Source organism: Lithobates pipiens, unplaced genomic scaffold, assembly GCF_037356315.1.
Source record: "Lithobates pipiens isolate NorthernLeopardFrog02 unplaced genomic scaffold, aLitPip1_a1.2 Scaffold_13, whole genome shotgun sequence".
Taxonomy (NCBI): domain Eukaryota; kingdom Metazoa; phylum Chordata; class Amphibia; order Anura; family Ranidae; genus Lithobates; species Lithobates pipiens.
In genome coordinates, this window is record NW_027507718.1 from 450229825 (window position 1) to 450257777 (window position 27953).

General features: G+C 42.5%; 1 protein-coding gene across 2 annotated transcripts in view; it reads right to left on the bottom strand.

The window, feature by feature from the left end:
• The window catches only part of CC2D2A (coiled-coil and C2 domain containing 2A), a 160993-nt gene extending 133800 nt beyond the window's left edge, over window positions 1–27193 (bottom strand). For both annotated transcript variants that reach the window (XM_077477759.1, XM_077477758.1), the window contains exons 1-7: window positions 27014–27193; window positions 20131–20214; window positions 17781–17850; window positions 13809–13900; window positions 8761–8862; window positions 4600–4671; window positions 2927–3106 (exon numbers count right to left, since the gene is read on the bottom strand). In XM_077477759.1, coding sequence (XP_077333885.1) covers window positions 2927–3106; window positions 4600–4671; window positions 8761–8862; window positions 13809–13900; window positions 17781–17850; window positions 20131–20214; window positions 27014–27052 — 639 coding nt within the window. In that variant the 5' untranslated portion in view covers window positions 27053–27193. The remainder of the gene's footprint in view (window positions 1–2926; window positions 3107–4599; window positions 4672–8760; window positions 8863–13808; window positions 13901–17780; window positions 17851–20130; window positions 20215–27013) is intronic.
• Between the last annotated feature and the right edge of the window lie 760 nt (window positions 27194–27953).

The following is a 27953-nucleotide window of genomic DNA, read 5'->3' on the forward strand; positions in this document are numbered from 1 at the left end:
GCTCTCATTTGGGGGGGATTTCTCTCTCACTTCCTGTTTTAGCTTTCGGATAGGAAGTGAAGGGAAATCTCCCCAATGGGACACAGATGGCGAAAAAAAAACTGACATTTGGGTTTAACCTTCCCTTACTCTATGAAATAAAAAATAAAAAGTTTTGCCTTTAGATCTGCTTTAACTGTATTGTAAAACAGTAAAGACTATACTGGTTGTGGATGGTAAGACTGACTCCACAGTAACAAACCTTTTCGTAGACAAGGACTACAAAAGTAGCAAAGTGGCGCAAAGAGCACTGTGATCATGCTGGATTAAGCTGGCAATCTGTCATTATATAGTTAATCCAACTGTTTTATTTCATATGTAATTAAAGGTGACAATCCTGGAATTACTGACAGATTGGCAAGCTTAAAGCGGATTTTATTGGAAGCGAAGGGGTTCTGAAGTGCTTGGCCCAGCACGTGGCCACTACAGATTTAGGGGCTGATGAATCTTAATCAACTACTGCTCCTTTTTTTTAAGTCGTATTATAGAATAAAATATATAAACCAGTAAAGAAAATTATTTTCATAACCTTTTTGCACACCCTAGGCCAATGATGTTGAACCTTGGCACCCCAGAAGCTTTGGAACTACATTTCCCATAATGCTCAACTTCACTGCAGAGTGCATAAGCATCATGGGAAACGGAGTGCCAAATCACCTGGGGTGCCAAAGTTGGCCATCACTGCCCTAGGCTTTGACATTCTCCTATGCATTATGTTTGAAGTCGCAACTCCTTCTGTTAGGATTACAAATATCTGCCCGAGATACAGGCCAGAGTTTACGTTTTCAAAATCTTATGGTATAATAATAACATGCAGATTTTTTTCAGTACATTGTTGCACATATAGAACAACAAGAAAATTATTTCAGTGTAGTAAGATAGTCTTCCAAAGACTAGTAAGAGAACAGGCACGCTGTTGTACAAAATAATATTATGTACAACATTACTTTCAAGAGATCCCTTGAAAAAGTCGGTAAAGATGAAGAATGTCGGGATGCTGTTGGGGGTGAGCAGTAAGTGACGTAGGCTGAAGTGCTGTAACTGGAAGTGTCGTCAGATCCTCGGCCGAGCATGGTGGTGAAATCTAAGCGACTGTCACTTGCAGCTTCTATATGACTGACTATCATTTATGGTTTATTTGATTTATAGTGCATGCTACAATGCAAGCAGTATTATGGTGAGCTTTATTATTGCGAAATAAAATTTTAGTTTTGGTTTTACTGCACTATTGGAGGGTTTTTTTTTTCTCTACATGATTACTGGTCTATTGTGAGTGGAGAGGTGATGAAGAGAGAACAGTAGATGTGGAATCAGACTGCTTAGATGCTGTTCCAACACAATGTTGTTGGAAATTCCGAACGTCAATAACATGGTGACGTACGATGAGCTGAGAAAATTGAAGTTCAATAGCCAATGCGGCTCTTCTGCTCGATTCCGAGCATGCGTGGAACTTCGTGCTTCGGAATTGTGTACACACGATCGGAATTTCTGACGACCGATTTTGCTATCGGAAAATTTGAGATCCAGATCTCAAATTTTGTGTGTCGGAAATTCCGATGGAAAATGTCCGATGGACCTTACACACGGTCAGAATTTTTCGACAAAAGGCTCCCATCAAACATTTTCCGGCGGAAAATCTGACCGTGTCTATGCAGCGTTAGTGTGCTCAAGGACGTTTGTTCACTTTTAAAGTCATTTATTTTATTCAAAAGTTAGGTTATTTAATAATATTGTTTCACAGCACTACCAATGATTAAGCCCTTTGTTATTTAATCATACTGTGATATACACTATATTGCCAAAAGTATTGTGACACCTGCCTTTACACACACATGAATTTTAATAGCATCCCAGTCTTAGTCCGTAGGGCTCAATTTCAGTTGGCCCACCCTTTGTAGCTATAACAGCTTCAACTCTTCTGGGAAGGCTATTCACAAAGTTTAGGAGTGTGTCTATGGGAATGTTTGACCATTCTTCCAGAAGCGCATTTGTGAGGTCAGGCACTGATATTGGATGAGAAGGCCTGGCTCGCAGTCTCCGCTCGAGTTCATTCCAAGGGTGTCCTAATCGCATTGACTCTGTGCAGGCCAGTCAAGTTCCTCCACCTCAAACTCACTCATCCATGTCATTATGGACCTTGCTTTGCTCTCTGGTGTGCAGTCATGTTGGAACAGGAAGGGGCCATCCCCAAACTGTTCCCACAAAGCTGGGATCAGCAAATTATATAAAAAATGTCTTGGTATGCTGACGCCTTAAGAGTTTCCTTCACTGGAACTAAGGGGCCAAGCCCAAGCCCTGAAAGTCAACCCCACACCATAATCGCCCCTCTACCAAATGATTTGGAGGGGTGGCCCAATACTTTTGGCAACTTAGTGTGGATGAGCAAGTTTGAGGTGGAGGATCTTGACTGGCCTGCCCAGAGTCCTGACTTCAACCCAACAGAACACTTTTGTGATGAACTAAAGCAGAGACTGTGAGCCAGGCTTTCTTATCCAACATCAATACCTGAACAAATGGAAGAACGGTCAAACATTCCCAAAAGACACTCCTAAACCTTGTGGACAGCCTTCCCAGAAGAGTTAAAGCTGTTATAGTTGCAATGGGGGGAGAGCCAACACAATATTGAACCCTACGGACTAAAACTGGGATGCCATTAAAGTTCATGTGTGCGTAAACTAAGGGTGTCCCAATAGTGTATGTATTCCATCTTTGTTTACTCTTGAAGGTATATAGTATAATTTAACTATATATGGGCATGGTTTACATATTACTCAATAAAACTTTCAGCTGACCTGTCTCCCAACCCTTGAGGATGCCCAGCATTCCCTATCTCTAACTGTCAGGACCTTTTTATTCATATTAGACGACTTTGACAGTTATGTTATACCATTCCTTCTTCTCCTTCCTCTGCCTCCTCTTCTTCCACTCTTGAGCTAGACTCGCCCGCATCATCCTTTTGAGTCTCCACCTTTTCCTGGTCCTTTTCTTCGTCCGTTTCTGGATCAGGATCAAAATTAAACGTGAAGAAATTGTATGAGTTATCTGCAGTGGGAGCTCCATCGGGGACCTGAAAAAGACCAAAACAGTTTGCTTTACATAACCTTCAATCTCTTTGGCTTACTCAAAACTTAGCTTTTTTTTGACTACTTATGACCTGTGGGGCCATACAGAAAGCTCTAGGCTAATATTACATAATCTACTTTACATAAGCTGAATCCATGGTCTCTCCTTACATGGAAAACTGACATTTGGGTACTCCAGAGAAGCCTCAGTGGCCAATAAGAAAGTTGACATGTGTGTGCTTTGAGGCGGGGTGGAGCAGTTTGAGGAGGGAGAGGACCAGGGGTTCTGCCATCGGTAGTCACAATCTGCATATTAGTACATTCTGGGAATTCCAGGGTACTCTGAAAGTAATCTGAGCTGTTCTAAGAACCTGGAAATGATTTGCCAGGTAAGGAGAGCAGACATGTTTGCTTTAATATCCTAGGATTATAGAACAACATCCAGCACTGTAAAGAAGGCAACTTAATGGTGTCTGTGGTTTGCTTTTTCTGCTCTGTTCTGCAGTCTGCCAACCCTAAATCCCAAGCTGCAAAATCAAGTGGCAGCGTTTATCACTGCCCCCACAACCTCCAGCAAGTTCCTATTGACACATGAGATAGCTGGACGGCTGAGCAACGATCACTTAGGGGGCTGACAGATGTAATTTAAAGCTGAAGTTTAAGAGTGAATATAATCAAAATTATATTTCTAACTAAATTGCTTTATATACTGGCTAACTGCTGACTGTCCATGTCATTGTTCAAACATATAGAAACAATTGGGGGGAATTTACTAAAACTGGAGAGTGCTAAACCCGGTGCAGCTGTGCATGGTAGACAATCAGCTTCTAACTTCAGCTTGTTCAATTAAGCTTTGACGAAAAACATTGATTTAGCGCGGTCCTTTACCTCGAAGGGTTCCCGACACGCTTACAAACATATACACATACTAGGGCTAATTTATAGACAGGATCTGATTGACCTACCAGCATGTCTTTGGATTGTGGGTGGAAACTAGAGTACCCGGAGGAAACCCACACAGGTACAGGGAGAACACGCAAACTCCAGGCAGATGGTGTCGTTGTCGAGATTTGAACCAGCGACCCTATTGCCTCTAGGTGAGAGTGCTAACCACTACACCACTGTGCTGCTCTACAGGTACACGATCCTGCCCAGAGCGGCCTCCATGCCGCAGTAAATGTACGTGGGGTGGTCGGGGCATCTAGTTAAGCTTTCACAATAAAATCTAAAAGCCGATTACTGGTTACTATGCACAGTTGCCCCAGATTCTGTTTGCTCCGGTTTTAGTAAATCTCCCCCTATGTCACCAGTGCACACCAAGACAACTAGATGCGATTCAAATTATTTTAGTTTTTTTATCTGCTCTTTGCACTTTCATAGTTACTACACTTTGGATAAAATTCCATTGCACAGATAGATAATAAATTTCTCATGAAAACAGTAAACATTATTTACGATGGAACATATTTGGAACACAAAATGGAAGAGATGGGCTTACATGAGATTCCTGAACTGTCCTGATGGCATCACGGAACCTTACTCTGGACTGCAGCTGCGCTTCAACGTCTTGCTATGGAACACAAGATAGGAAAACCGGCCAGTATGTATATAAGCATATATTGAAATTTTAATTTCTATAGCTCTGACATGGTGCTTCATGGAATATCTTTCACATTAGTTCCTGCTCAATAGGAATTTATAGTCCAAGGCCCCATTCACACTTGCAAACAGGGCTGTATGCAAATCCATGTAGGAATCCTGGTGGGGGTTCCCAGTGATTAGCTGCTGGACAAAGCCCCATTGAATGCAATGGGAGACTGACAGCTCCTGCAGCTATTTGCAGCCGCTCGCATGTAATTGCTCCAGCATGGATTACCTGGAAATGATTGGCCCTGGGCGCAGTCTGTCTGTAGTCCAGGGCCAATCATTCACAAGTTATTGCTCCATGAGCTGTCAACCTCCTATTGCTTTAAATGTGGCTTCCTCCCCCAGCTAATAGGTGTAACCTCACTGCGGCTCCCGACAGTAATCGCACACGGTGCCATTTTCAATTTTGAATTGGACCTAATTTCGCTCAAACGGTCACTTGTATACGTTCTAGGGCAAGAACACACACACACCAAAGACCATTTAAATATTATACCAACAAGCTTATCTTTCATATGCAACCTTCATGGTAACCTTATGCAATTCAATAAACAAACGATTTCTTTTTCCATTAATTTCTCCAGAAAGGAAAATAAAAATAAAATCAATAACACATTTGATCAATATGCCACACACACAGAGAAGTGGGTTTCAATCGACAGCTAAGATATCTTTGTAAGTTATTGATCGCATCTCTGTTTCCACCATTTAATCTCATAACCCGATTGATCAAATTAGGATCGTTTTCATGAACAAAGCATCTCAGTGCTGTCAACTGATGCAAAACGGTCAATCATTTTCTGTCTTGCTTGATCAACTCAGTTTTGATTCCATCAAACTTAGTTGATCGACCAGGACTAAATCATCAGAAGGTAAGGTGTGGCTATTCAACTGTTTGTGGAGGCCCCTTCCGCACGGGACAGATCTGTTTAGCGGAGTCTGCCAGCTCAGCCGGAGATCGCTCCATTGATCTCTGCTGAGCCAGCGGATGACAGGTCCGTCTCTGCTCACTGAGTGGGAAGGGACCTGTCAGAGCCCCGCTGATACCTATGGGGAGATCGGACCACATAGGATCTCATCTCATCCGATCCGCCAGACTGATGGCTGAATGTATTGCTACATGTCTGATTTTAGCGGATCGGATGGCAGGCGAGTATCAGCAGACACATCCCCACGGACAGGCGGATACGAGCCGGCTTGTCGTGTGAAAGGGAAAGCTGAAACCAGGCAGATATAAAAGGACATAAAGAAATGCAGCTATGTAAACATCAATATATCCTGAATTTGATTTGTACTTCCCATACTGCTCCCGCAGAACTCTGAAAGAGGGAGAGAGAAGTGGCACAATCAGCTAATCAAGTGCATTGCAATGCTAGAAGCATGATGATACGAGGAGGTAGCGGAGCGATAGAGAGGTGAGCTCATCGTTGTGCTGCTTCCCTTTTTGTTGCCCATATCAGGACCAGATGAAGATCTATATGTGAAAGTGAAGCTTTAGAAGAGAAAGATCAAGTCCTTCCTTTTTCCAGGACAGTGTGGTAGAGCGATGTAAATCTCAAGACTGGATGGACAGAAACCTTAGGACCAGGTGGCAGATAAAACTGTTCTTGTGTATGCAATGTATCTGGGCAGTTTGCCTGTAGTTTAGCTTTAAAGGAAAACTTCACTTTCAGATGCTACTGTTTGTTTTATTTTTTATAGTACAACACGGAGAATAATAAGTTGGTGATAATGAATGCATATACTCCCATCTTTTAGTCAGTTTGAGAAAGGACATGGAATGGCCAAAAAAACAAAACAAAAGGATTCTATAGAACTGATACAGGTACGAGGAGCCATAAAGTGTGCAGTTGGGGATCGCTTTTTCTTACTTGTTCACACCATGTCTATTGAATGGTTTTAATCTGCATAGATCAATGCAGGCTCAAAACAAAAGGTGTGTGCTGCAAAAAATACAGCATACAGTGCCTTGAAAAAGTATTCATACCCCTTGAGATTTTCCACATTTTGTCATGTTACAACCAAAAACGTAAATTTATTTTACTGGAGTTTTATGTGATAGACCAGCACAAAGTGGCACATAATTGTGAAGTGGAAGGAAAATAATTGGTTTTAAACATTTTTTACAAAAAACAAATCTGAAAAAAGTGTGGCGTGCATTTGTGTTCAGCCCCCCCGAGTCAGTACTTTGTAGAACCTCCTTTCACTGCAATTACAGCTGTAAGACTTTTTGGGGATGTCTCTACCAGCTTTGCATATCTAGAGAGGGACATTTTTGCCCATTTTTTTTTTTTTTGCAAAATAGCTCAAGTTCTGTCAGATTGGATGCAGAAAGTCTGAACAGCAATTTCCAAGTCTTGCCACAGAGTCTCAATTGGATTTAGGTCTGGACTGTGACTGGGCCATTCAAAACACATGAATATGCTTTGATATAAACCATTCCATTGTAGCTCTGTCTGTAGGTTTAGGGTTGTTGTCCTGCTGGAAGGTGAACTTCTGCCCCAGTCTCAAGTCTTTTGCAGGTTTTCTTCTAAGATTGCCCTGTATTTGGCTCCATCCATCTTCCTATCAACTCTGACAGCTTCTCTGTTCCTGCTGAAGAAAAACCATCCCCACAACATGATGCTGCCACCACCATGTTTCTGGTATGGTATGTTCAGGGTGATGTGCAGTGTTAGTTTTCTGCCACCCATAGTGTTTTGCTTGTAGGCCAAAAAGTAAAATTTTGGTCTCATCTGACCAGAGCAACTTCTTCCACATGTTTGCCGTGTCCTCCACATGGCTTCCCACAAACTGCAAACTAGACTTCTTATGGCTTTCGTTCAACGACTTTCTCTTGCCACTCTTCCATAAAGGCCAGATTTGTGGAGAGCACGACTTCTAGTTGTCTTGTGGACAGATTCTCCCACCTGAGCTGTGGGTCTCTGCAGCTTCTCCAGAGTTACCATAGGCCTCTTGGTTGCTTCTCTGATTAATGCTCTCTTTGCCCGGCCTGTCAGTTTAGGTGGATGACCATGTCTTGATAGGGTTGCAGTTGTGCAATACTCTTTCCATTTTCAGATAATGGATTGAACAGTGCTCCGTGAGATGTTCAAAGCTTGGGGTATTTTTTTATTTTATTTTTTTATAACCCAACCCTGATTTAAAACTTCTTCACAGCTTTATCCCTCACCTGTCTGGTGTGTTGCTTGGCCTTCATAATGCTGTTTGTTCTCTAACAAACCTAACAAACCTCAGAGGGCTTCACAAAAGAGTTGTATGTACACTGAGATTAAATGACATACAGATGGACTCTATTTACTAATTAGGTGACTTCTGAAGGCAATTGGTTCCATTAGATTTTAGTTAGGGGTATCAGAGTAAAGGGGGCTGAATACAAATGCACGCCACACTTTTCAGATATTTATTTGTAAAAAATGTTGAAAGCCATTTATCATTTTCCTTCCACTTAACAATTATGTGCTGCTTTGTATTGGTCTATCACATAAAATCCTAATAAATACATTTTATACACTTTTGGTTGTAACATGACAAAATGTGGAATATTTCAAGGGGTATGAATACTTTTTCAAGGCACTGTATGTGTTATTTTGTGACATATAAAAGTTGTTAGAATGCATCGCACCACCACTACACAATGTATAACAGCAAGCATGCATCTGTGAGTACAGGTTAATGCGAACAGGTCTTAAATTAAAAAAAAAAAAATTAAATTCAATATACTGTAGCTTACAAATCCTTAGATGAGGTCGCTGTATCAGTTTTTTTTTTTTTTTTTTTTCTAAGGCTTTTTTTTCCCCTTTATTTCATCTTATGATCCTATCTTAGAGTGTCTGCATTCTGGATGAAGTAGTAAAGCAGAGACCTTTGAAAAGCAGCATTTTCAGTCTGGAGAACTTTGAAACAAGCCAAGTGTAAGGCACAGAACAGCAGTGCATGGACCCCTATTGATAACTCCCCATGGCATGACAGTGAGGACAATGAAAACTATAGCTGGTCTGTAAGTACTTACCTCTTCATCGAATTTTGTAACTGTATCTGCTGTTTTCGATCTGGTGAAGGTTCGTGGTGAAACAATTGGAGACTCCTGCTGGAGGATACTTTCAGCTTTGGACTGCGATGTAAAACAAACATTATGAAGCGAGCCGAGAACACATCAACTTCTGAAGGTGGTAATTATTATAGTGAGCGCGATTAAACATTGGTACATGCATTTGGAAAGTCAGAAAAAAAAAAAAGGGTTAGGGTTCCCCTAGAAGAACAAGGTTAGAACTCAGGGATTGGAATAGGGACCTCCCCCCAAAGGGCAGCAGGCGTGTCCCCCAGAGGTCAAAGGTCGAGCTGACCCACCCCCAATATATATATATATATATATATATTTTTTTTTAGATGTGTAATGAAAGTGATCAGGTAAACCAAATGTGAACACTGAACCTGCTACACACGCCAAGAAGCATTTTATGATCAGAACACCCAGGCTTTTTGCAACTGTTTCCCCCATTCCCCTCACATTTATCTGCAATTCCAGGCTGTTACACAGACAGCCCAGAGTTGTTGTGCAGACAGACACAGTCAAAAACAGACCTTCTGACACAGTATTTATAAACACTGTTCAGAGGCAAAACAGAGAGAAACAAAGTGAGATCTACAGTACACTTCTGTTACTATTTTTTCATTCTTCTTTTGTTTTTTTGTTTTTTATTTCTATTTTTCAAACCATTAATACTTAAACTTTTTTTTTTTTATTATTGTTTTTTGTTTTGTTTTTTTAATACTGTTGCTTAAAGGCTAAGGCCACCTTTTGGAAAAAATAAAATAAGTAAATGCACTGTATATTTGCCGAAAAGAAAAATGTGCATTTATAATTCTTTTTTTTTTTTTGCCAACGAGCTTGCAAAGTATTGCAACTGCAATTAATGGATCACAAGCACACAGCCAGGCTCCTGAAGTCCAGGCAGAGCCATGCACAGCCGTGTTGGATTTTGAATTTGACAGCTCCTGCAGGGGAGAAGAGTCCCTGCACATGGTTGGGGAGGGGGGGGGCAGGGGTTTGAGGGTGGAGGGGGTCTGCTTGGCACCAAGTTACTTAATTTGAGTGCAATATATACCATGGCCTTTATTTCTTTTGTAAATATCTTTGCAGTGCTTTGTACCAGAACCAAAATGTGAGTGTCGTGTTAAACAGGACAAATTTGTAAATAAATATTATACTTTTTTATCTACCATAAGACTTTTTTTCTTTTTCTCTTTTTTTTTTAACTAACACTTATTAAAGTGACATTAAGTGTGTGTGTTTTACTTGTTTTTTTTTTTTATCTTGAGTAGTTACATTGTGGATTCAAGGCAAGGTACGAGTTCTATTAAAAAATAATGTCCCCCCCCCCCCCACATCTGCTGATATTCACTTTGGCTGTGCTCACCTGATCCTCAGAAATATATCTGGTTCTTCTGGGTACGGGGGAGGGGGGCATGTGACCTCCTTCCTTTGTACCCTTTTCTAAGCAGCCAATTTCCAGGCATGAACACAGTCATATGGGATCGAGGAGGAAGTCCTAACCCTGTGCAAGTGCCAATATCTTTAGGTACAGAACTTACAAACGGTTTGGATCCCCTTTGTAGGAACACAGGGCTTGGTAAAGCGGAACTTTACCCAAAAGGGGGAAGTTCTTCTTTCCCCTCCTCCTCCCCTCCCATCTCATAATTGAACGTGGTCTTTTTTTTTGGGCGGGGTTGGAGTGGGTACCTGATTTTGACATTTGTCATGGCGATCAGAACGTAAGTTTGGGTTCTCCCCTTCCCCCGCAGTCTCTTGGGACACATCACAGGTCCCAGGAGACTGCGGGACTATTCATGAGGTGCAGCGACACTCGCGCATGTGCAGTGGGTAGCCAGCTGTGAAGCCGCAAGGAGTCACAGTCAGCTGCCCACAATTAAGTTGCCGGAACCTGCAGCCCGGCAAAGAGCCGGCGTCGGGTGAGGACATCGTTGGATCCTTGGACATGGGAATGTGTGTTTTTTTTAAACTCAGCAGCTACAGTATTTGTAGCTGCTGACTTTTACATTCTGTTTACAGGGTGAAGTTCCTCTTTAAAGGGCCATACACACGGGCCAAATAACAGGTAGTATTGGCCGGGTCAATAGAAACTGACCAACATTCAGTCTGTGTGTATGGCAGCTGGTCCAGCTTATGTCAAAGAGGAATGACTGAAAAAGGCCTGCCAATCGTTTCAATTGGCACCCGCAGCCAATGGCTCAGAGCGCTGGCCGATGTGTTCTAGCAGGGGGGGGCAGTAAGAACACAATAGTTCACCAGGGGAGATTGCCGTACTAAAATTGGGTTGTTAGTACAGCAGCACCTCCCGAGTTCTTCAGGAGTACCAGGCTTAAGTTTCAGTGGGGGATTTGAACGATAAAGCCTTTCAAATGTGAACCCATAGTTTACACACTATAAAGGAACAGGGAAAGTACCAGATACACTTTGTTGCAGGCACAGGAAAACTTCCACATAGGCAGGAGAAAAGTCAGCCTGAGCTCAGGAATGATAACCACCGCACTTTCTGGGCCAATTAATAAAAATAAAACTGTCCAATAAAAATTTGATTTTTTTCTACATACTTACCTGTAAAATCTATTTCTTGGAGTACATCACGGGACACAGAGCAGGCTATAACCATAACTATCTGGGTTATTTGCTACCTATAGGTGAATGGACACTGGCAGATCAATCAAACAGGAAGCCCTCCTCTATATAACCCCCTCCTATACAGGAAGTACCTCAGTTTTGTAGCAGGCAATAAATTCCCAAAAAGAGGGGAGGGACCTCTGTGTCCCGTGATGTACTCCAAAAAACGGATTTTACAGGCAACTATGTAGAAAAAAATCCAATTTTATTTATTGTACATCACAGAACACAGAGCAGGATATAAACATAACTATCTGGGACATCCCAGAGCAATACCCATGAGGACATCATCACAGAAACATGTAGTAGTCTTGCAAACCTGAGTCACTGATGGCGGATAGCCCAAGATTCTCCTCACACCTGGTGGAGAGCGCTCTTACCAGAAAGGGTGGGACTTTGCCCTTTCAAACCTTGAATAATTAACTGGCGGGTCCAAAGAGAAATAGTTGACCTGGGTGGCGCCAGCCCTTCCTGGGCTCTTCTAGCAGCACACTCCAGGATTCCTGACCTGTGCCAACAACTCAAGTAAATCCGTACAGACACTGGCAAAAAAAAACTGAAGTACTTCCTGTATAGGAGGGGTTATATAAGAAAGGGCTTGTTGTTTGTTTGAGCTGCCAGTGTCTATTCACCTATAGGTGGTGCATAACCCAAATAGTTATGTTTATAGCCTGCTCTGTGTCCCATGATAAATAAATTTCCTTTTATGTAATCCTGACAACACCATTGTTATGTGACAGTTTTGAGCATCTGTTATTAGCATTGAGCTCAAGCAGCAGAAAAAACAGCCTTACAACCTGACAATTCTGTGCTGTCAGGGAGAGAACACAAGTAAATAATCCAAAAGCAAGTAATCCATGAAAAGAGTACACATTATTATATCCATTAAATGTGGAGGTTCAACCCTGATCAATACCTCCTACATCATACAACCCTACCCAAACATACCTACCAGAAATCCCTAGCCATGCACATGGTCAATGCGGCCAGACTCTGCATTCCCACACACTGGGAGTCAACAGATACCCCAACCATTAGAGAATGGCTAACTAGAGTGGCCAAAATAGAGGAAATGGAAGAATTGATCCACATCGCCCAAGACCACATCCAGAAATTCACAATGATCTGGTCTTGCTGGACACATTTTAAGAAATCTGAATATAATAGATCCTTCCTTCGATCATAGCTTCCTTTAGCCCAAAATACCCGCTAAAAAGTCTCCCCCACGGGTTTGATGGGGTTGTAGACCCAGGGATGAGGAGAGACCCTAGCTATCCTATACCCCCCACCTCTCCCCTTTCCTCTCTCCCCCTACTTTTCTCCCCCTCTAAGCCTTGTTTTTCTCTCCTATTTCACTCCCCTTTCCCTTCTACCTGTTTCATACCTCTATGGCAACATGACCAACCAAATTTATCTAGGTTCCACACCTTAAGCCTCTGTAATTTCGCCCAGCTTGGGAACATGAAGTCTAAGCTATCAATCACGACCGCAGTTAGACCTGCTGATAATGGTCTATGGGGTCTTGCCATCATACACAACGTTACTTGTACCCACTTAGGAACCCTTTTTTAAGGCGCATAATGTTGGTCATCAATAAAGTAGCCATAGGCCCAAAAATGTACCTGGTTATATATACAGAGCCATGCTGTCCTAATTCTCATGATGACTTGTGTCTTAACAAGTCACTCTAATTGTTTACGTTACTCTGTTGTGACTATATATACAGATGATATGTCAAAAACGATGTACTTGTAATGCAACTTTCTTTTCTCAATAAAAAGTTTCTGTGGTGAAAAAAAAAATAAAGGGGAGGTTCAGATTATCACAAAATGTTGTAGTTTTACTGCTAACTAAAATTAAAAAAGTGGTTGTAAAGCCTCAAGGTTTTTCACCTGAATGCATTCAGATGAAAAACCTGTGCTGCAGCTCCCTTTTTCTTACCCGAGCTTGATGCGATCCAGCGTAGTGCATGAGCACAGTGGCTCCAGCCGTTGCCTCTCTCCTCATTGGATAGAGTGATAACAGCAGGAGCCATTGGCTCCAACTGCTGTCAATCAAAGCCGGTGACAAGGGGACGAGGGGCGGGGCCGAGTCCCGCCGTCTGTGTCAATGGATGCAGCAGCGGGACTCACAAGCAAGCCCACATGGGTGCCCCCAGGGAAAGTGGATTTTCGTGGGGGCACCTGATGGAGAGGAAGGGCCAGGAGCGCCAGCGGGGGACCCCAGAAGAAATAGTCCGGGGCTACTCTGTGCAAAACGATTGCACGCAGCAGGTAAGTATAGGCATATTTTTTTTTTTTTAAATAAAAATAACAAACACCCCTAGGGTTTACAACCCCTTTAAGACATAAGAGAAAGTGACGTGGAATTGTACTAACCCGTCCAGCTTTAAGCTTTTCTCTCAATCGCTCCCTCATAGAAGACTCGACAGAAATGGACTTTGTCATAGAAGCATTTAGCGGAGGCAAACCTAAAACATTTGCAGGAAATAGACACATAGTCAAGTCTGCTTTTTATAGTAACTTAAAACACAAGTGAATTATAACATGGAATTACATTAGTATTACAGTAATATTTTATCCCTCAAACAAAATAAATTGGGTTTGGCAAGCCTCCAAATGCAATTACAGTGTAAAATATGGCAGTACATATTTTTAAATGGAAAGGCCCTGTGCCCAATACACACCAGTAAACAATTTACACAGCAAATGAGGGCGTTTATACCCCACAAACATTCCTGTGCTGACCACCAGAATCAGCCACAATCACTGCTAAGGGAAAATCACAGATTTACAGCTCCAGACCACATTTGTTAGATGTGAACTGCCATAGATACTTTTATCTTAAAGCGACTGTAAACCCTCAAGGTTTTTCAGCTTAATGCATTCTATGCATTAAGTTGAAAAACCTTCTGTGCTGCAGCTGCCACCCAGACCCCCCCCCCCTTTTTCTTAGCTGAGCCCTATCCGATCCAGCGGCTGTCTCTCTCCTCATTGGACAGCTTGATAGCAGCAGGAGGCATTGGCTCCTGCTGTTGTCAATCAAATCCTGCAACGCAAATCAATGGATGCAGCAGCAGGACTCGGGAGCGAGCCCCCACAAGTGTCCCCATAGAAATCGGCTTCCCGTGGGGGTACCAGATGAAGGGGAGGAGCCAGGAGCTCCTCCAATTCAGAGGAGGGAGGAGGGAGGGAGGGAGGGTCGGGGGCCCTTGCACAGAGCAGGTAAGTATAACATGTTTGTTGTATTTTTTTTTTTAAACTAACCTTTACAAACAGTTTAAAGCTGAACTCTGGGGAAACCTGGAAATTCTCACTTGCAGTAGGGCTCTACTTGATTAGGTCTAGGGGACTAGTTAAAGGTTTACTTACCCGATCCTCCACTCCTACATACTAATAAACCAGGCCCCACAGCGTCTTTTTTGCCCTTGCTCCAGCACATGTCCTGATGTCATCAAAAATAATGCAGGAGAGCAAAACTGCTTTTACCACCCCCAAGACTAAAGGAGCAGTTAACACTTACAGTGCACTGGAAGAGAGAATTTTTAGGTTTCCAAAGTCAATCTTTAAATCATACTGTATAAAGTCAAAACCATTTGATTTTAGTTTTGGATAAAGTATGGAAAGGTTAAAATCCCATAAAAAGTCTGGGTCCCACTGAGGGGATTTTTGTTTATTTTCTGTCTTGAGACACAACAGTGAGAAAAATCACCTTTAAGGTCTTGCCCATACTAGCAGTTGAGAGACAATGAAACCCTGTGGTTGAGACTCGTTTTTACTGCCCCCCCCCCCCAAACCACTATCCCTTTTAAACTGCAAAGGCAGCGGCCAAGGTATACACATGGCACGGGCACAATGCTTTGCTTTGCCGTGGGAATTATACCCATCGCTTTTGGCAGGTGGTGCACTACTCGTTCAAGTGACTAGGGCCACTATGCAAGCACCCTGCAACTGTGTGCACACAGGTGATGAGGAAATGATGCAGTGCTAGGAAATTTTGTTAGTTTATGATGCGCATTGCCCTTCTATGTACACCTTACTGCAAAGGCTAGTTATTGGGGCGGCTGCCATTTTTTTTGTATGACCTGCATTTGAACTACTTCAGCTGTTTTGAACTCCTACAGACTTGTATGGGACAAGAGGCAGTTGTAAAGTGAACAAAACACTGGCCAAGAACCGGTAATGTCTGCTCAACCTGTGGCTATCCAGCTGTTGCGTATCTACAAGTCCCATGAGGCGTTGCAAGCAGCTGACAGTTACAAGCATGACTCCTAAAGACAGAGGCATAATGGGACTTGTAGTTCTGCAACAGTTGGAGGGCCACAGGTTGAGCATCACTGCCCTAAAAAAAGGCGTCAAATTGAATGTCTTGGCTGTCTACCCCACTCCTCCATGCTGTCCAGAAGAAAATGAGAGTGCCGACTCTGCCTGCACATGGATTATCATTGTTTTGTAGATAGCGTTAAATCAGGGGCAGGGATCCATGTCATCTGCCTGGGCAGTCAAGAATGATTCTGAAGAGTGATACAAAGGCTTGCAGAAAGATTCTGGTACTTCTTATCCAAAATGCAGCAAGCCTCGACAGTTTCACTTTAAGGCCTCTTTTACATCGGTGGTGGAAGTTACTACCCCTCTGAAAACCAATCCACAGAGAATTGTTTTTCAAAAGGTGGTTGAGTAGTGGTCTGCAGGTTTTCAGGAGGTGGCACAGTTGGCGCCTGAATGGCTGGTTTTTGTTCAGTCCCAAAGGAGATTTTACACTGAAACACCACACCAGCGAGCCAAGCGTTTCTTACATGGTTGTGGCGTAGTCCCATTGTCTTCAATGTACTCCAGAACAGCAGCCTCAAAGAGGCACTGGGAACTTTTAGACTCGCATGTAAATTCATATGAAGGAAAACTTCAAACAAGCTCAATAGCTCTGGTGAGACAATGGGTACCCAACAAGAACGCTAAACCATAAAAATACAGAAAGGCTTGCCGGACCAAAATCAGATAAAGAGTGCAAGATCATTTTAATTGTTAGTAAATTATATATATATATATATATATATATATATATATATATATATATATATATATATATATATATACACACACACACAGCCAATGCGTTACATGGGCAACACCAATCCTCCTTCATTAGGGCTCAAACTGACAGCAGCTGCTGAGCAGTGAGAGACTCCATTGCTATTCAGCAGCTGCTGCCAGGTTGTTCCACTATGAAGAGAGATCAATACTGGTTCTAATATAGATCTGTAAAGTCACAAGTTTTGATGTGCTGAGCCCTGATGAAGGGGGATAGGTGTTGCTACTGAAACACATTGGTTGGTTTTATAGAACTCTTTTACTAACAATTAAAATGATCTTGGAACTCCTTTCTGTATTCCATTGTCTTCAAATAGTGCGTTTGGCAGGTGGCGCCACTTAAAAACATGCCATACGGGGTAAGATGTATCACACTATGGGGCATTACGGCAATGTGAATGGACCCAAGTAAGCATCATGCTAATCTGTAAGTAGCTGGTCAGGGGTGGTAAAAACACAGATCAATTACCTGTTTTTACCGATCCTTTGCCACCCGTGTAATCTTAGCCTAAGGATGCCCATACATGTTAAATTTTCTTTAGATTTACCAAAACCATATAATATGGAGGTCAAGTTTAAACAACTTTCAATGTATTCAATCAGGCAGGCCCTTGCACTACATAGTTTAAGGTAAATCTACAACATTTATGGAACTTTATTGACAGGGACAAAACAACTGTTGGAATTTCTATACTGAGCTGGTCAAGATATTTACACACAGAGCTCCTCTATTAAGAAAAGTACAGCCTATAAAATTGGCTTCCTCCCTATGGAACACGCACTTGGGTGGCCTAGTATCTGCTCATTGAGTGTATGCATTATAATGAGGAGATTGCCAGAAATGACAAATCTCAGACAGGAATAAATGGGCAATAACTGTAGGTGTCAATTTCCAACTCTACTACACCCAAAACCAACTAAGCTTTGGGTGGAGGCGTTCTTAAAGTTGAACTGCAGCCAACATGCCAAATTAAAATACATTATTTAAGGGAAGACATTAAAGGGATCTCTTGCATTCACTGGATATTATCTTGATCATTTCCAGACTGCCTATAAAAGAAAAAATATGCTGCTTTATTGCAGAACACATGTTTAATAATGTCCTTCAAAAGCCAGCATCCCATTCCTCTCTGCTTGAAGTTCCATCACTCCACAAGGTCTCTCGGACTGCCTAGCTTCAACGTTTGCAAAAATCACCATCCAAAATTTCAATGGTTTATGAATGCCAAACATTCCAGAACATAACCTCGGGGCTGTACTCACTGCGCTGCCCGCGTGTAACGTTCTCAATATCTTCCCCGCCATCCGCTGCATCTCCAGCATTGTCTTCCAGCTGTAACACAAAGCACCAGATAATCATTGCACTGACTGATATTAAAAATTCCACAAATATTATTATTGTAAACTGACATTTGTGAAAAGCTATGAATATACAAAGTGAAAAAAGTTTTTTTTTGCCATTATAATTAAAAGGAGAAGTCCAGCCTGAGCTTTTTAGACTGGGCTTCCCTTATGGGTCACAGGAGTGCAATTCGTTTTGCACTCCTGTGACTCGTTTTCACCGGAGATTGGTCTGAAGTCCTCACTCTGCTGTCATCACGTCATCCCGACTAAGGATGTCTGGATCCACCAGCTGCTTGGACTGATGGCAGTCTCAGCCTCTCAGCTCCCCGCCGAGACCGCAATTCCCTGCCCCTCCACAGCTCAGCGCTCCAATGTCCATGGAGGAGCAGAGCAGGAGAGATGCTGACTGATAGGCAGCAGCTCTCTGCTCAGGGAGGTGAGAGAACCTAGCGATCAGCGATGTTTGGTGGCTTGGTTCTCAGTGAAGAGGCAGAGGGGGACAGATGCATCAGTATGATGCTGCATCCACCTAGGCAAGTATGAATAGGCCCAAAAAAAAAAAAAAAAAAAAACACCCCATACTTCTCTTTTAATTATGTATTTGCTTTCATTATCTAACTTTTTGCTTGAAGAAGTATTGCCAAAGCTCTTTTGCAGAACCAAGTACAATGCTGTGACCCAGATTCAGTCGACAGTGGGCTAAAGTTCGCTGTTGGCTGACAGTACAGAACCAGTCCAGGCTCTGCAGGGATCCCCACAATAATGTCAGGATCAGCTCAGATGCCTGAGCGGTATTTTAGCGCGCTGCTGGGAGCCTGAGCCAGCTGCTCCCGCCCCCTCCACTGTCTGGCGCTCCAGTGAGTGCTGGAGGGGCAGAGCAGAGAGCGGTGACTGACAGTATGACTAACAGAGTACACAGTAAGATACCGAACAGCGTTTTTCAAAACAGTTTTTGGCATTGGCACAAAAAAAAAAAAAAGCTACTAAAATGCCACTTGTACTATTTTATGAAGACAAGCTGTAGTTTAGTAGTGAAAGCCTGCAGTAATTTACCGCCGGTGGTAGCTGACTTCCTTAACAAACAAACACTGTAAATAGCTGGTTGTTAAGGAGTGGGTGGCCACTGCGTTCTTAAAGTGTAAGTAAATCCCCCTAGGGAAGCTGCCATCTTTGCCACGCAAATTATTCTTTTTTTTTTTTTTAAATGGCGTGCCCCCCCCCCCCCCTCAAATCCATACCAGACCCTTATCTGAGCATGCAGCCGGAAGGTCAGGAAAGGGGGGGGGGGCATGAGCAAGCACATCCCTCCTCCTGATCCATACCAGGCCATATGCCCTCAGCATTGGGGGGAGGGGGGTGTGCTTTGGGGCGTGGGTGGGGAACCCTGCTGACAGCTGATGACTCATCAGTTGTTATGGACACGGTGGCCACCTGTTCCTTAACAACCATGTTGTTTACTGGTTGTTGCGGCTGCCGGTTCCTTAACCACTTAAAGACCAGACACTGCAGTTGTACTGCGGCAGTTGGCTCTCCTGGGCAAATTGCCATCATTGTACATCAGCTGCTTTAAGAGCTCTTGGGGGCAAGCGCATGTGGTGCGATGCCAGGGCCGATGCGTGTTGCCGGTGGCCTCGATATCCGCTGGTCACTCGTGATCCTGAGAGAGACACAGAACGGGGATCTGTTGTTCCTAGTGATTAGGAACAGCGACCTGTCTCCTCCTCCATTCACTTTTACAAAACAACATGTAGAAGAATACATATTGGCCTAAGCTGATGAGGAAATGTGTTTTTTTTTTTTGATCAGATATTTATTATAGCAAAAAGTAAAAAATATTGTCTTTGTTTTTTTTCAATTGTGGGTCTCTTTTTGTTTATAGTGCAAAAAAAAAGAAAAAACCGCACAGGTGATCAAATACCACCAAAAGAAAGCTCTAGTTATGGGGGAAAAAAAATGCAGCAATCTCTGTGTTTCCAGCAGCACATTGCAATCACACAGTTTGCGATCTACTGCTGGTGCCAATACAAAACGACTACCATCGCAAACACAGTGCGGTTTCTCTGCACCGGATCTTATAGTACCCATCAACCATGCAAACGGGTTGCAGTGCTGCTCCTAAAAAGGTGTCTGCACTGGACTCAAAATAGCACCACACTGAATCGCATGTGAATTGCACAGAAATGTAGTGGTTCCCTTATGGTTACATGTGTATTATAGTGTGAACCGGGGGCAAGTTGAACCCCTGCAGATCATCCTCAATAAAACGTACCGGTTTCTTCCTTCTCTGGCGTTGTGCTTTCAGGGTCTTTTTTAAGTTCTCCACCTGAGCATGATCCTCATTGTCCAACAGCTCCTGTGAAGAAAATAATGTTATAATGGATGTCCAGATTTTTGCTGCTATAACCCTAGATCAGCCACTCTCAACTAGGTTGTGTGGAACCCTCCAGAGGTTTCCAGGGGTTCCCTGAGCTATGGCTGATTTATTTCTTATTTGATGGTGCCTGTATAGTTCCAGGGCCAGTGCCACTTGGCAGAGGCAACTACAGGACAATGGTGATCTTTTTAGCTATCTTTACGGGTGGCATTGTGACCATCAATGTTAAGGAGCTCTCTTTCCACTGGCTACCAATGTAAGGGACACTTTTTATTCCCCCTACTGATCCCCAATGACTTGGTTTTAGCAGATGTTCCCCAAAGACTAAACGTTATTTCCAGGGCTCCTCACTCTGGGGGAATGCATTAGGGTACAAAAATAAGCCTTTACAACCACTTTAAGGTAGGGGTAGAAGGCCTTGCAGGCAGAAAGAATAGTTAAAAAGGTGATATATACCACTTTCTTGGCGAAAATAAATACCAATCTTTAGGAACCAACAATGAGGCGCAACAGTGGGCCTGTTGAGTACAGAGTGAAGTTGGTATTTCCACAAAGCTTGGCAACTCCCAGGTGTAGTGAAGATAACAGGGCATATCTGCTGCTAGTTTACTAGACAGAACTTTAGTACAAAGTTTATCTTTTAAAAGAAGAATTGGTATTCATAGGCACATACAAGTAGGAGTAAAGCCGTGTTTTAGATGTATGGAAGCGAGATCACATCTTCATGGTTTGTCAAATGTAGTGGAAGGCCAACTAGTCGGGGAGTATCTAATCAGGAGGTATATAGTAACTGGCTTCAGAAGAAACACAAGCAGCAAAAGCACGCTTTCCAAACTGTCTAAGGGGTACAAAAAGTGTGAATGCTTTTCACTACTTACATATGTAAAAAAAAAAAAAACTGTGAAATTCCATAAGACTTTCATCATCAAGAATGACACCATTGCTTTCAAACCTCACCCAGAGATCTGTCCTTGCAGCTAACAAGAGAGGATGCTATGGGCTTAAACTTTGCACTCTTTATAAAACGTATAGAACTCTGTGAGGGTTCTGACAGCTACAAATGTGTAATTGTGAGAACAAATTTCTTGTCAGGCTTTGTTAAAGGAAACCCATCAAGACAGGGGCTACTTGGCCATCTAGCCTCAAAGGCTGTGCCGTTGCCTGACTCCTGGAAATGAGGCATGTCATAGATGGTCTCCCGAGCCTTGAATATTTAGTAGTAGTTCATCACAAGCTGGGCTTGTTCTGTAATGCTGAAAATATTTTCATTATGGGTCACTTCTGAACTGCTCTCAAGGTAACATGCAGCTTCCAGGCAGGAGAGGCTGGTCTACAGATATTACAGCTATAGGCGCAGAAATATGGCAATCTGTGTTAGAACAAGTATCTTTAGTGTCTATATCTCCTACCCAACTTTTTGTTATCAATTATGCTCACCAAATGCCTTATAAATGACATAAATGGTCCCGTAGGGATAGTCCAGATTGCCCTAGATGCAGCGATTCTGCTGCTGATCATTTACATAATTTCTGGAAATGCTCCAAGCTAGTGCTTTATTGTAATAAAACAATTAATATTAATAACCAGGCATTTTAAGTGGTTCTACGTAATGATCTAATGACATGCATATTAGGGTAATTAGATGAAGAATGATGCACACATCATGCTCAAACCGCTATCTCTAGACTATTGTTTCTGACCCGTATTTTACTGAAATTGAGTGCCCCAATGCTCCCCACCTTTGAGGAATGGCATACACAGGTGATCTATATTCTTAAAGAGAGGCATAATTTGAGCATAAATACCGGGGTACTCCACTCAAGTTTAATAAAACATGGGCCCTTGGTTACAAGTTCCTAGCATAGCCCCATTAGCTTGAGTATCTCTACAGCTATTACAATTAGGCGATTCAGTTCGCATTGCAGCGCTATACAAATTATTAATTCATTCATTCACAATGCCAATTACAATCTGGTTGGTTATGCTGTCCGAAAGGTCTGTAGCTCCAGGCGACGGTTTGGCATGTGTACCAGGATGGCGTATAGCGCGTGCATTTTTTTTCTTCCTTTTTTTGTTTGCTAAAGTACATTGGGTATTCCTCACTACAGCATTGTTCAGAGTAAGGGCATTAACTTTGGCATGTAAAATGCATCTACTTCAATGCCAGTTTTTACTTTGCAATTCTTTTAGAATTGTTTGATAATATCTGAAGTATGTGAGGCTACGTGTACTGTTTATTGTGCAGTTTCATTTGTAATCTTTGTTTTCTTTTTTTTGGGTTGTATGTAAAATGACAAAACCTTTAATAAGAAGTTATTTAAAAAAAAAAAAAAGGGGGGGGGGGGGGGCTTGGGAAAGAACTGAGGAAGTGGCTTGGATAAGTTACAAAATGCCTTTACATTCCAGAATAGGTTCAGCTGAATGTGACTAACAGTACTGAACTTGGGTTTTGTCTCAGCCCAGAAGTCAGCGGTTATTCCTGGGTCAATGATATGCAGATGAGGCCCCACAGCGGACACCCACAAAGGGGCGGAGATATTTGTGAAGTCAATGTCATTGATATAATACGACCATGCAGCCATATTAGGTCAATGAGCATCCCTGCCCCTTTGTATACATACAGCTGCAGGGCGGTAATCTCTTTTCCGTAGTTCATTGACCCAGGAATGACAGCTAACCTCCAGTTTCCAATTAAACCAAAGCTCAACCACAATGACTATTCACCATTATGCAGTTGTGCTCATAAGTTTACATACCCTGGCAGAATTTATGACTTCTTGGCCATTTTGCAGAGAATATGATTGATAACACAAAAACATTTCTTTCATCATGGTTAGTGTTTGGCTCCTGCGGTGTGACCCAGTCGACATATTACTGCCTGGCAGTTCTGGTCAGGGCACGTGCACGGTCCCGTGGCGGGACACGCGCACGCCAGCTGGCTAGGAGGTCTCTGATCGAGGACCACTGATGGTGGTAGCTGGTGCGCATGCACGATAGCATGGCTGACCGACCGGTGGCCATCTTACCTTCTGGAAGGGACCGTGCTTACCCTTCCTGGTGAGTTCTAATTAGGCGGGTGGGCACAGAAATGAACCCACCCACCTCCTTCACGTTAAAAAGTGTCAGAATCTTGCGGGGCTAGAGCTGTCAGCAGTGTTCAGCCAGGCCCTGTAGGATTCCTCTGGTACTACTAGTGATATAGATATAGAGATGATAGCGATAATAGAGATAGCGATAATAGAGATAGCGATAATAGAGATAGCGATAATAGAGATAGCGATAATAGAGATAGCGATAATAGAGATGGAAATGTAGATGAAAAAGAAAATTGAGCTGGAAACAAACCTAACAATTGTAGCTGCAACCCAAATACACACAACACAATGGATAAAAAGTAAGCTGTGCTCTTAAAGTGACATATTAACCAAATAGGTGAACACAAAACAAAATTTTTTAAAAGTGACTGAAAATGTCAAAGAAGTCCCAAACAGTGAAACATGTGACTTATTTAGAGTTTTACAATATCTATTGAAGATTCTGATGGTTCCTTCAATGAAGGACAAACCAGCAACCACAGGTTCAGTGAAAATCTTGTGACTTTATAATGTGAACACAGTGAATCCACCACCACGCAAAGTGCATGCTTACCAGCTGCACGAGTTTAAGCACTTGTGGCTAATACTCAGCCAGGGCCTTTTCCTCCAAAGACTGCAGATGTTTGGTCTGGTCATATGACATAGTAAGTCGCTTTGGTCAGGAAGTAATCGGTGGTACAGCTTATGGAACCATACATGATTCAAGTAGTAATGAGGCGATTGCAGCTCAAAAAGAAAGAGCAGGGAAAAATCACCATAAAACCAGATGGTTATTTATTGAAAAAATTTATAAACAGTATTGCTTACAAAGCGTATACAGATTCAGTAAAAGGTTCCAATAATAACATGCGGCCAGCCACAATACAAACGCCCCTGCAAGTGGGACGTATAACGCAATGACATCAGCACGTCTCTTCTACCAACGCATTTCGTCACTATTCTGCCATCGTCCTGAGGCACGGGCAGCGTACTGGTGCACCGCTTAATATAGTAAACACATACAACCAAGCATCATTCTGAATCCCAGGTGGCTGATGCTAGAAAACGCCATTTTTGGATGTGGGAAAGAAAATCTAAAACCCAAACTAGGAGCCCTACAGAGTGGAAAACACTAGGATAAACAGCGAGCGCAACAATCAAAGCGCTTAATGCTATACCAGCATATCCACCACACCTGAAACATCAAACTAAGCTCACAGGATGACTTACTCAATAAGTAAAGATGGAGCTGGAAACTATAATAATAATTATATATATATATATATATATATATATATATATATGGGCTGGGAAAATTAAAGATTAATTCCTTGATCAATTGTTAATTTTTTTGATCAATCAAAATTCTTTTGATTGGTACTCACCTCTCCGTCGGCTTCCGTGTCTTCAGGGAGTTCCGTCGGAGATCCGGTGACGTCACGGACATCGACGTCAACATTGTTGTTAAAAAAAAACAAACAAAAAAACAAACACACTCTGGTATGTCTGCATGACTGGCTAAAGTGATGCCTACTTGCCTACTATAAAGTGACTGACAGTCAATATATTAGATAAGTTTTATAATTAAAAGTTAAACTAGCTTTCTATGTTTTTCTTAAAGTTTAATAAAAAAAAAAAAAATACTTACATCAGTGCTACAGTTTGGTTTTAAAACATATTTGTGTGAACTGTGAAGTTAAGTCATGGATTGTGGAAACAAACTAGTGTTGGGTGATTGTATATAGTGTATACCACATTTACCACTGACTAATGCAGAGTTGCAATGCAAGGAGATCAGCTAAAAGTAGTTGGATCTGTATGTGCGTTAGAATTAATCAAAATTAGTCAATCTATTTTTTATTCGATCACGAAAATTTTAAAAAAAATTGATTATATTATATTATATTATATTATATTATATATATATATATATATATATATATATATATATATATATATATATATATATATATATATATATATTAGATATAGACACACACATATAGTTGTGCTCATAAGTTTAAATACCCTGGCAGAATTTATGATTTCTTGGCCATTTTTCAGAGAATATGAATAACACAAAAAAAAAAAAAAAAAAACTTTTCTTTCACTCATGGTTAGTGTTTAGCTGAAGCCATTGATTATCAGTCAACTGTGTTTACTCTTTTTAAAATTATAATCACAACAGAAACTTCCCAAATGACCCTGATAAAAAGTGTACATACCCTGGTGATTGTGGCCTGATAACATGCACACAAGTTGACACAAAGGGGTTTGAGTAGCTATTAAAGGTAACCCTCCTCACCTGTGGTGTGTGTGTGTGTGTGTGTGTGTGTGTGTGTGTGTGTGTGTGTGTGTGTGTGTGTGTGTGTGTGTGTAAAAGGTCAGTGAGTTTCTGGACTCCTGACAGACCCTTGCATCTTTCATCCAGTGCAGCACTGATATTTCTGGACTCTGAGTCATGGGGAAAGCAAAAGAACTGTCAAAGGATCTGGGGGGGGTAGCTGAACTGTATAAAACAGGAAAGGTATATAAAAAGATATCCAAGGAATTGAGGATAGCAATCAGCAGTATTCAAACTGTAATCAAGAATTGGAAAATGAGGGGTTCTGTTGAAACCAAACCACGGTCAGGTAGACCAACTAAAATTTCAGCCACAACTGCCAGGAAAATTGTTTGGGGTGCAAAGAAAAACCCACAAATAACTTCAGGTGAAATACCGGACTCTCTGAAAACAGGCGGTGTGACTGTTTCAATATGCACAATAAGGAGGAACTTGAAGAAAGATGGGCTGCATGGTCAAGTCCCCAGAAGAAAGCCGTTACTAAGCAAATGTCACAAAGTATCCCACTTACAACACGCCAAACAGCACAGAGACGAGCCTCAAACCTTCTGGCACAAAGTCATTTGGAGTGATGAGACCAAAATTTAGCTTTTTACCCACAACCCTTAACACTACATTTGGAGGAGTCAACAAGGAGGGTGTGTACGGGCGGACAGCGGGAGGAGGGGGCGCATACAGGCGGACAGGGACGCGTACGGGCGGACAGTGAGGGAGGGACGTGTACGGGCAGACAGCGGGGGAGGGGGGCACGGACGGTCGGACGCAGATGGGTGGACAGCCCACCATTATCATGCACCAAATAATGAATTGTTGTTTGCCACTTGTATTTATTTCTACTCTAAATAATAGGTGTGTATATAGAAATGCACATTTGTTTTTTCTGTGGGCCAATCTTTATCACCCCGTGTGCCAATCTTGTTCATCCCTGATTAATTTTTAAAAAGGAAAGCGCAGCAGCAGGAGTGAGACTGTGTAGAGAAGCAGGTCCATGCACACACCTCACATTGCTGAACACTGGCCTGGGAATGTACAAAATCTGAAGCAGACAGAATGTGGAGCAGCTCTACCTGACAACCAATCAGCATCTAACTTTCATTTTCAAAGCTTAACTGAACCAGCTGAAGACAGAAGCTGATTGGTTACTATGCAGCAGCAGCTTAGGTCTGGTCATGTAAAATGCTACAGTTGGTTGCTGTTTATCACTAACCTAGCAACAAGCCCCTCCCATAACAACTAACCTGTCACTGCCTGGGAGCACATGGGACAACAAAGGCCGGGTTAACTCCTTCCCTGCCAGCTATGCAGTATACACAGAGCGGGGATGGGAATGTATAACAATGACAGCACGCCGATCACTCACCTCCACTATCATTCTCTTCTTCTCCTCCGTGCCCCGCATGGTGATGATGGCCGGTGTCACAGAACTGTCATAGAGATCGCACTCAGCCCATCCTGTACACCGCACAATCACAGCTCTCCATGGCAGCAAATCCCCGGATGTCCTGTATACACACTGCAAGCGGCCATAGAGAACACAGCCCCGCCCCTTCCCGGCATCCCTCTGGGCTGATCTGGGATCGGGGAATACAGCCAGTGCTGAGCTCCCTCCTCCATCCCCTCCGATCTCCTCCGATCCCCTCCATACACTCAGCACATGGACACCTTGTACACCTTGTACTCATAGCTCTAATCTGTGTACATGATTTGGACATTTTTTTTTTTAACCCTTCCACTGTTAGAGACTTTTTTTAATTATTTATTTTTTTCACACAAAAATTAAAATGTACATTCTGTATAAGAAAGCACACTAAGCAGTATTATACCAAAAATATATCATATATTGCAGCTTGCCAGTCGTTAGATGTGGTGGCTGCCTTATGCCGCGTACACACGAGCGGATTGTATGGCGTACTTAGTCCGTCATACAATCCGATGGACAATCCGTCGTACTTTCCACTGAACGGACTTGACCACACACGGATACCCAAACAGTCCGTCGAAAGCTTACGCGATGACGTGTACAACACGTACGACGTGACTAGAAATAGGAAGTCCAAGACACAGCAAAGCACCCTTCCGCCGTGTAAATCCTTTCTGGGCATGCGCCATTCTTAGTCCGTCGAACTAGCCTACTGACGAGCGGATTGTCCGCTGAAACCAAAGTACGACGGACAGAATTTAGAAAAATCCGAAATTCTTAGTACGCCGGACTGCACGCTGAAAAAGTCCGCTGAAGCCCACACACGAGCGGATTGTCCGCTGAAATGTGTTTCGACGGACTAAGTACGCCATACAATCCG